Source organism: Colobus angolensis, unplaced genomic scaffold, assembly GCF_000951035.1.
Source record: "Colobus angolensis palliatus isolate OR3802 unplaced genomic scaffold, Cang.pa_1.0 Scaffold5, whole genome shotgun sequence".
NCBI lineage: Eukaryota > Metazoa > Chordata > Mammalia > Primates > Cercopithecidae > Colobus > Colobus angolensis.
In genome coordinates, this window is record NW_012118487.1 from 1,418,528 (window position 1) to 1,429,037 (window position 10,510).

The window sequence follows — 10,510 nt, forward strand, 5'->3', positions numbered from 1 at the left end:
CCACCTCGCCCGGCTAGTTTTTTCTATTTTTAGTAGAGACGGGGTTTCACTGTGTTAGCTGGGATGGTCTCGATCTCCTGACCTCGTGATCCGCCCGTCTCGGCCTCCCAAAGTACGAAATTTATTTTTAGGATTATATGTTTAAAATTCTCTGTAAAACAATAAATTATCCCTGAAATTTCAGATCATTTATAATACAAATGGTTCATACTTCATAATTTTTGAGCAATATATGCCTGGTATCTAGCTAGGTCCTTTTCACAGATTTCCAACAATTATTTTATCTACCCGGCTTCTTATAAAAGAGGAAGCCGAGGGCCAGAGAGGTTGGGACATTCCTAGGGTTGCACAGCTGGCGGCAGAGCGAGGGTGGAAACCCAGCATCAGACTCCAGAGCAGCACACCTCATGACGAGGCCACGCTACTGCCTTGAAAAAGCGTGGGTGGCTGTTCCGGAAGTGGAACCATCACCAGCCCGTATTCAAACTAGAATATCCTGCAAACAACATACCAAGCTGAGAATATGTATTTCTCTGTAAAACCTTATGTTATAAAGTAACTAGCAAATCTGTGTTAATTTTCTCAGGCATTTTTATCATCAGATTTTCAAAGAGAATCTAAGATTAGAGTTCCACTTAGAAACAGAGCATGAAAACTTTATAGCAAACAAGGGACTGACTTCTCCCAAGACAGCATTCTTTCTAGAGTGAGGCCCCCAGTTCATGGAGAGCTTCTGGACACTTCCCCCTTCTTGATCTGACAGCAGGTGAGGGCATGCGTGTCTGTGCAGGTGCGCTCTGTGATCGAGGTTTCTGAGGTCAGGCCACAGGCCACAGACACTTGCTATTCCCTCCTACACGAGCGAAATAGGCTTATCAAGGTAGATAATCTTTCATTTCACTTTCCGAAACCTGAAATCTCACATATTACATCACTTTATTTATACATGGAGAAAAGCTGACCTGTCAAAATACTTTGACCTGTCCATGTGTGAGCAGCAAATTCCATTTGTGTCAGTGAACTTTTTCGAGGCGTATCTGACTGCTGGAAGAAAAATAAAATCAGGGACAAATTTCATTTTTTTCAAATGTTTTTCAAAATTAAAGTTACAGTAAACAGAGAACCCACCCGGAACGTATGGGTTGTGCTAGGCCTTGACAGCTGTTCCAGGGTAGCGGTTCTTTCTCGAAGACGTGATCGTTCTATACCGTCAGGCACGGCACTCGACACACGGTCTTGTGGATGCCTTCCTCTGTACTAAATGAAGGATAATATGTTCTTGTTTAAAATAAATGCAATCCTTAAAAACACAAAAGAAGATCTCTACACGCTCAATCATTCACTCATTTATTTGGAAACTTTTAGTTAGACATTACTAAGGATCAGGTCTCCTAAGGATAAATACCTGATGAAATATATTTTGATTATGTAACTGCACTATTAAACCTGATAAAATGATAGTGTCATAATAGGGAAAGAGAGATACAAAACCTTAATAGAAATGTAATTCCACATTTGTAAAGCAGCAGGCTTTTTAATGTGATGTTTGCCTTTTTTTTTTTTTTTTTTTTTTCCTGAGACGGAGTCTCGCTCTGTCACCCAAGCTGGAGTGCAATGGTGTGATCTCGGCTCACTAGAACCTCCGCTTCCCGGGTTCAAGCGATCCTCCTACCTCAGCCTCCTGAGTAGCTGGGATTACAGGCATGCGCCACCACGTCTGGGTAATTTTTTTGTATTTTTAGTAGAGATGAGGTTTCACTATGTTGGCCAGGCTGGTCTCGAACTCTTGCCCTCGTGATTCACCCACTTTGGCTTCCCAAAGTGCTGGGATTACAGGCGTGAGCCACTGCGTCCAGCCACCTTTTGTAAAATTATGTTATTCTAAGGCTAAACACGAACACTTTGCAACTCTTGCCTTCTGGGAATGGGTTCCAGCGCTGGGCTCAAGGTGGCACAGGGCATACAGGAGGAAACCTCGCCCAGGGAGGGTTCTTCTCTCACTATGTCTTTATGTTCCTACAACTGGGGTCCTTCTGTGTTGTATAAAATGAACAGAGACAAGTTACTTGTGTGAGAGTGGAGGGAGGGGTGGCTGTAAACCTGGGGGCTGCCTGGCTCTGCATACGGACAGCAGTGCACTCCCCAGACCTGTGCGACTGCCTGGCTGAGGGGAGCTTGACTGCAGAAGGTATCGCCTTCCACTGCAATAGACATGGCAGAGGTTAGCTGTAAAAATGAGACCTGATAAAAATGACCAGGGTCATCACTGACTGAGCTCATAATTTCACATCAGGAATTATTTAATACCTCTGAGTTCATTTGGTCCTTCTAACAATTCTTTAGAGGTAAGAATCCTTAATTCCCTTTTACAGAGAACACTAAGGCTCAGGGAGATTAAAGTGACTTGTACCAAGTCATAGAAGAGAGTTTCTGTGGCAGGATCCACGCGGACCTGCCTGTCTCCCAACCTAATCTCATGCTCTCTTCCTTGCTCCACTGTCCTGTCAGAGATTTCCTTGACACCTGGAATTTCTGATTTAGTTCAAGACATGCTTTTATTTCACAAAACAGTGAATTAAGCCTCTCGCTCCCTGTAAATTCTCACAAGCCATTCATTTACTTTCTGGAAACAGATTATGAAGGCATTTGAAGACAGCCACTCAGATCTTATGTTACTAGTTTCACTTGGAAGTGCCAAAGTTGTTTTTGTTTGTTTTCCAATACAGAACCTAAATGGTCCACTGAACTACAATGAAATCTGTCTTACAGAAGTAAGGCGGCATCCAGGAACTGCCGTATTCTGCTCCCTGGTCTCCACGCTTATTGGGGGGAACCTGCTCCGTGACGTCTGAACTAGCGGCGAAACCATGTGGTCCACGCCAGTCGGCCTGCAACACAGCATCATGTCACTGAGCACCCAGGTACATGGGTAACTGGCAAGTGACGGGAAATCTGCCAAGAGCTGTGACTTCTGTGCGATGGGCACACCGGAGGTCTTTCATTTCTGCTATTTGTGGTATTATCCTGATGCTCCCCAGGGAACTTACAGCACTCTGATAACTGGGGGAAAATGTTATCTCAATACAAGTGGAAGACAGAAGATGGAGGGGAGAAGACGCAGAGCTGGTGTGTGTGGGGGCCAGAGGGAAAGTGAGGCTGGCAGGTGAGAATTCAGGCAGGTGAGAAGCCGGGGGACACAGGTGAGGCAGCATCACCAAAGGGGGAGGGCACTGGCCCCTCTGAAGCTACGGCTTCCCTTGTATGTGTAGAGCACAGCTATGCACACAGAAAAACAGGCTGTCTGTGGGACTACAATTCCATGTGTAGGGAGAGCAATTGGGAAGAATAGTCTAAAAGGGCTCCTCAGGGTGGAATAAAAAGCAAGCTGAAAAATCACCAGCTCACAGGGAGGGAGGGGTCAGAACACAGAGGGATTTGCACAATTGGAGGCATCTGACTGTATCTCAGTAGGAAACATAAAGGGTTTCTATTTGATGAAGGTGTGACGGGGGCCCAGGTAGGCTGGGGCAGGAGGAGAAAGCCTGCCCTGTGCTGCTGACTGGCACCGTGTGCTGCTGACTGGCACCGCGTGCGGCTGACTGGCATGGGGGGAAGCGAGGCGGCGGAGGGAGAGAGATCTCGAAGGAATCAGCACAGCAGACGCAACACAGCTGGAAACATGAGTCCCAAACTGTGAAAGAAACAGTCACCAATTAAAAAGCTGAAAGGGGGTTCCGACTGCATCTGGAAAAAGTCCGGGTGCCAGGTAAGTGTTGGCAGCCGCCCACTCCTGAGCTCAGCTGCTGATAACCGCCCCCCTGCAGGCCGGGGGTCCAGTGGGTGGTCTCTAAAGCCTGAGAGCACTTGTGGGTGTGTCCGGGTGGGCCTCTTCCTGGCGGGGATGACCTCTGGCAGGCTTAGCCTGCTTCCGCGTCTCAGATTTGGGATAGCATGAGTCTCAGCCATATAAAGGTTTATGGTGGGGAATAAATAAGTTCATAATTCATTTACCTGGTGCTGATAACAAAGAAAGCGATCAATAAACATTAGCTGTTATTATCAATGTAAGTACTGGCCGACACTGGTAAGTTGGCTGGAGGGCAAGAGACAAACACCTTTCTAATGAGGCCATGACGGGATGTGCATCCCTCAGATCGAAAGCTTTACTGAAACTCCCACATAGAGAGAAATGCATCCTTAAAGATAATCCGATAGGGACACAGTCCTTTTATTTTTATAGCATTCTGTATCTATTATTTTATTTAAACCTCCCCTTAGAAAGTATTAATTATGTAATTGAAAGGCATTAGCTAATTATTCATTTCACAGCTGAGGCCACTGAACTCCACCCAAGGTCACCCCACCATCAGAAGCTCATTTCGCCTGTGTGACAGGGACATTGCCTGACCTTGTGTCCTAGTATGCAGCTAAGAAGACCACTGGAGCAAGCAGAACGTTAAATACTCAATGAACTCATTAGAAAAGCGTCTGTGTAAAACTGGATAGAGGATGATTTGTCCGAGATGATCCATGAACCCTAACTGACAAGCGTCTACGTCCTGCATGACCTTTAGTTTACTATGAGAGAAACGAGACTCACAGTTTTGTTGCCCGAAGAACTTCGTCACTATAGATGTTGGGGGTTTTTAGTCTCTGTGAATCTGAAGCAAGAGAAGGCAGCCTCCAGGGCACCGGTGTTTGCTTTGCAGAAGGTGGTAATCCATGAGTGTCTGAGGCCCGTCCCAGTCTGTGCCGTGCGGAGGAGAGAGCACCTGCCCCTCCACCCGAGGCTTTGTCCTCCTTCTCATTCCTGGGAAGGAAATCCTGTGAGCTATTCAGCTGCAAGTGCTGGGATAACAGGGACCGCATCTGTCTGTGCTTAGCTGAGCACTGACTGTCTAGAACAGTCTGGCACCTAGAACACACTCCTAAGCACTGGTTGAATGAATGAAAAGACCCATCATTTCCATTTCTGTTTCAAAGGAGAATCATCCACAGGAAGAGAGCTAAGGTTTTCACTATTAGTAATCAAACAGTCAAGCCCACAAGATTCAGAATTTCAGGACTACATTCCCCTTCCCCATCTCTCCCAACCAAATACACGATAGTAACTGTCGTGTGGTTGGTACTGAAGGGTCTGTTTCTGCGTTTCCAGACGTGCTCAGGCACATCCAAAGCCTGGGATTCAGTGAGACCTTCGTGACCTCATGTCCCCTGCAATCTTCAGTGCTCCAGTGTTTGCAGCCCAGGGAAGAGGCTGGGTAACTACTACTGATTCTGATACGTACTGCGTTCTGTCGGCAAAATAGGTAGGTCTCCGCTGAAGCGGTTTTGCTTGAATTGTCATGACGCCATTCATGTCACTATAAAAACTGTTGGAGAAGCGATGAATCTGAGAACAGTAAAAAAAAAAAAAAAATTACAAATGCCCAGTGCCGTTCCAATGACTGATGCTTGTCCGAAATCAGCAGGAAACACACAGCACACTCACCAGCTAACTGGAGGAAAAACTAATAAAGGGGAGCTATTTTATAAAGATGTGGGCTGAGACATTAACAACGAACTGGTTAATTCCCCGACAGTAGGGACATTCAGCACACCTGGCCAAAAGTGGCCAAAAGTGGCCAGATGTGAGGGAGAGGTTCCTGCACCCGGAGAGGGTAGCTGCACGGGTAGAAACGCCACCAGCCCAGGGTGACCTGGCAGGGAGGCGGCAGGGAGGCTGCAGGGAAGCAGAGCCGTGCTTCAGTCTCCCCCCATGCTCTGAGATCCCAGAGGTTGGAGGGCAAGGAGCCCTTGTGTGGTCAACGTGTATCAGCCTCTGGTAACTCTAGAGTGAGGAAGGCAGAGAGAGAACCGGGAGCAGCACAGGCCGGGCATCACGGCTCCTCGCTAGCCTGCCTGCCCGGACCTCTCCTCTCCTCCCCTCCATACTTGCCTGGGTTCTCTTCCCAGAAGCAGTGAGATGGCCTGGGCCCTCGAAAGCTTCAGTCTGAATCCCCGCTTCCTGATTTGTAATTCTCGAAAGCTTACTTTGTTCTTAGAGCTTTAATGGCCTCATCTTTACATTGGGGAAAAATCATACATACTTCACAGAGCTATTGTGAGAATTAAATGAGATGACAGAAAGTGTGAGCTAAGGGCTAAGTAATTCTCAACTCCCTCTTCAGTCCCACAACATGACCAACTAGGATTTAAAATCTATTTACCTAGATGACAGGTTGACAGGTGCAGCAAACCACCATGGCACATGTATACCTGTGTAACAAACCTGCACATTCTGTACATGTATCCCAGAACTTAAAGTAAAATTAAAATTTTTTTTAAAGAATAATATTTAGATTCAGGAGAACAGGATTTCTGGGACTGGAATTCTGTTCTAGTTCATGAACAGATTTGGCAACCACAGTCATACACAGAGGAATCACTTAAGAGCTTTCATAATTACCACTAGAACATCTTGAGTATTTCAAAACAGGCTCTATTTTTATTCTGTTAACTTTGCTGTCCATTTATTTTTTTAACACTTATCCAAACAGAATAATTATAAAAACAAAACAGCTATTTTAAAAATGCCTCAGCTTCTAGAATTTCTGTATTTTCCAGGTCTGTTTATTTGCCTAATATTAAAAGGTTCATCCACTGCTCTTTTTGTGATACTCATGCTGCCTATTTTTTTAAAAGTGGGAAATACTGTATTGAACTTGTCAGAGCAGTTTAAAGAGACCAAAAAAATACAATAAGCAGGTAGCAATTCCAAAAGTTTCTTTAGAACAGAAAAGGCACAGAAGACTTCTTGTAAAGCCTTCACACTAGAGAGTGAAGCAAGCCTCTGAGGCGCTCTGTTCTCCCCACTGCCCCCTGAAGCATGGATTCTGTTCAGGCCTGTGTCCTTTCAGTCTCACAAAGATCGATGGTTTAGGTGCTCCTGTGCCAGGTGCACAGTTTTGCTTTTGCTTTGAAGAGCCTCCATTCCTTGCTCATTTTAACAAATCACACCTATCATTTAGGGCTTGGCTCATATCTTACCCCACTCTGTTAAAAGTATAATTTTCCTCTGACCCCAGAGCACTTAGGATCCAAAACACATCTAATTATAAAATACATATAATCTAATTACAAAATATTACATCTAATTTTAAAATTACACAAAAATCTAATTACGAAGGATTATATATACTATTAATATATAATTAGCATCTGATTATAATAAAAGGTAACACTTATGGAACGCCCACTCTACACTACGCACTATATGAAATGTTTTCTCTCCTTTAATTCTCACAGCTTCCTACCTCATAAATCAGGAATTTGAGGTTTTGAGAAACATGGACTGATTTAAAATCATGGAGTATTAAATAAAGACGTCAAGCTCAGAACTAGTGGTCTATACATGCAAGCTTCACTCTGCTATCAGCTAGACTGCTCCCGTGTGGGGAGGTGTGCGTGTGTGTGTGTGTGGTGTGTGTGAAGGTGTGTATGTGTGGGGTGTGTGGGTGTCTGTAGGGGGTGTGTGTGGTGTGTGTGTGGGGGTGTACATGTGTGGTGTGTTGTGGGTTGTGTATACATGTGGTGTATGTGTGTGGTGTGTGTATGGTGTGTATGTGGTATGTGTGCATCTGTGGGGTGTGCATCGTGTGTGTGTGTGGTGTGTGTATCTGTGTATTTGGTATGTGTTTATATAGTGTGTGGTGTATGGTGTGTGGTGTGTTTGTGTGGGGTGTGTGGTGTGTGTGTGTGGTGTGTGTATCTATGTGTGTATTTGGTATGTGTTTGTATAGTGTGTGGTGCGTGTGTGCTGTATGGTGTGTGGTGTGTTTGTGTGGGGTGTGTGGTGTGTGTGTGGTGTGTGTATCTATGTGTGTATTTGGTATGTGTTTGTATAGTGTGTGGTGCGTGTGTGCTGTATGGTGTGTGGTGTGTTTGTGTGGGGTGTGTGGTGTGTGTGTGGGGGTGTGTGCAGTGTGAGTGGTGTGTGTAGTGTATGTGTGTAGTGTGTGTGTATGTGGTGTGTGGTGTGTTTGTGTGGGGGGTGGTGGTGGAATGTGTACAGTGTGTATGAGTGGTTGTGTGTAGTGTGTATGTGGTGTTTGCTGTGTATTGTGTGTGTGGTGTGTTTGTGTGGGGTGCGTGGGGGGATGTGTGCAGTGTGTGTGGGGTACGTGGTGTGTCTAGTGTGTGTATGTGAGTGGTGTGTGTGGCATGTATGTGGTATGTGTTTGGTGCGTGTGTGGTGTACGGTGTGTGGTGTGTTTGTGTGGGGTGCATGGGAGGGATGTGTGCTGTATGAGTGGTGTGTCGTGTGTGTGTGTATGTGGTGTGTGTGGCGTGGTGTGTGTGGTGTGTCTAGTGTGTGAGTGGTGTGGTGTGTGTATGTGGTGTGGTGTGTGTTGTTTGGCATGGTTGGACTCCCTCCAGCTATACTACAGATTCTGTGTAGCTCAGGACTATGCATCCTGCCTTATCCGTGTTCCCTGCTCCCCCACACAAGGCAGGCAGCAGAAACAACCTCCTTGGCACCACTACAGGCCTCGCGTGAACAAGCGTGTCCTTTCCAGCCTCACCTGCGATCACATCTTTCAATAAAAATGCAATTCAAGAAAAATGTATTAAATGCTCAGTATGTGCTGGCCCCTGTGGTAGGAGCTCTCAGGTATTTCTATGATTTTATCCTCGTCATAATCCCTTGGACAAGACAATAATCTCATTGTAAGCTAAGGACACTAAAGTGCAGCAAAGTTAAACAACACGTCCAGAAGAATACTCCTCACAGGCCTCTCGATTCCTAATCCCCGCTCTTGACACTAAGCTGCGGTTCCCAGTTTCTATCCCCCGAGCTCAGCCCAGTCACAGTCCCCAAACAAGCCCCATCTTTTATTGATCCACGCCTTGGCTTGGCCGGAAATGGCCCACCCAGAGTTCTCTCCCACCAGAACCTTGCTCCTTCCTTCATGTTTCTGCTCAAATTTTACCTCCAGTGTAAAAGACCAATCCCCTCCTGTAATCAGAACAAATCACTCTTTGATTCTTCTACAAGGTTTGTTTTTGCTTTTGTTTTTTTGTGCGACCCTCACAGAATGTATCGCCCCCGACCCTGTGTCACGGCTTTTATATCACTAGGATTCACCTCTATGTCCTCAAATCGCCTCAACTACCACCAATAAACGCTGAGTAAGCCCAATGTACACTCACCGATTCTTTCATCACTTTGGTGGAAAGAAGGGAGAACATTTATAATTTTCAAACTAGCTGGAAATGTTAGGGGGAAAGCATTTTCTATGACCCAAAATACAGAAAACAGCTTCACATCTCAAAGCAGCACCATGTGGTAATTCTGTTAAACTTCATGAAATAATCACGTTGCAAACAGACCTGAATATCATTGTTTTAAATAGAAACTGATTATTTTCCATCAGCCTTATTTCCATCTTGCTGGTGGCCTCTGGAAGAACAGCTTGAGACCACTCAGTGGTTGATCCTCCTCGTTCAGGGGCCTGAGCATTGGGAGTTGCAGAACAGGCTTCCCTGGCAGGCTGAGTGCTCCAGTCTGCAGTAGGGACTTGCTGAATAGGCACAGGGGACACCTGCACCTTCAGAGCAGTCTGCAGCCTCACGCTGAGCAGCAGTGCACGCAGGGGCTGGGTCTGCAGCCTCACGCTGAGCAGCAGTGCACGCAGGGGCTGAGTCTGCAGCCTCAGGCTGGGCGGCAGTGCTCAGCAGGCACTGGAGTAGTCCGTTCCCCTGAAACTCCCCCTTGACCACAGCGGCATCAGCACCAGGCTGCTCTTTCCTCTCAATCTCTTCAGGGTCTCTGCAGAAGCAGAGGTCGGGCGTGGACTCCCACGGGTGTTCCTGGGGGACGGTGTCCCACATCCCAGAACTCCCTGCGCCAGCAGCCACCCCTTCAGGCCCCCTGAGCGAGCTCCCTTGTCGCACGGGATGGCGACTTCCACACAGCGCAGAGGAGAATCTGTTCCACAGAGCAATGGAACGTGGGTTAGCACAAGACGCCTCTCTGAGAGGCTGGTGATCGCCCTGGGATCAGTAGCCAGCAGCAGACGTGTTTCCCGGAAGGCTGCCTGGATCTGGTGCGTGAAGGTTCCAGGAGAGAAGCGGCCAGTGGCAGCACAGCCCGCCGGCCACCGTTCCTGGAGCACGACAGGGACCTCAGCAGGGTTCGACAGCAACAATGGCACGAGCTGCCAGCAGCAGCTTCTCCCAGGTGCCTTCAGATTTCTGACAGAGATGCCACCACTGTTCCTTTTGTGGATATACTGCTCCATCTGGAAGCCAAGAGTGGTGCCGCCTGCATGGGCTCCTACTGCAAGGAACTTGAGGACAGCCTCTTCCTTCATGGGCAGGACGTCAAGGGCTCCAGGCATCTGACACTGTGAAGGTTTCCCTTTAAGTCACCATGGAAAGCCTGCATGGACCCCTGTCACCGTGGAAAGCCTGCATGGACCCCTGTCACTGTGGAAAGCCTGCATGGACCCCTGTCACCGTGGAAAGC

The 10,510-nt window shown here is 47.0% G+C and overlaps 1 protein-coding gene across 2 annotated transcripts in view; it reads right to left on the reverse strand.

The window, feature by feature from the left end:
- The window catches only part of FAM149A (family with sequence similarity 149, member A), a 64,640-nt gene that overhangs the window by 4,820 nt on the left and 49,310 nt on the right, over positions 1-10,510 (reverse strand). For both annotated transcript variants that reach the window (XM_011959517.1, XM_011959518.1), the window contains 5 exons: positions 5,289-5,392; positions 4,601-4,810; positions 2,768-2,888; positions 1,129-1,257; positions 963-1,044 (listed from right to left, as the gene is read on the reverse strand). In XM_011959517.1, coding sequence (XP_011814907.1) covers positions 963-1,044; positions 1,129-1,257; positions 2,768-2,888; positions 4,601-4,810; positions 5,289-5,392 — 646 coding nt within the window. The remainder of the gene's footprint in view (positions 1-962; positions 1,045-1,128; positions 1,258-2,767; positions 2,889-4,600; positions 4,811-5,288; positions 5,393-10,510) is intronic.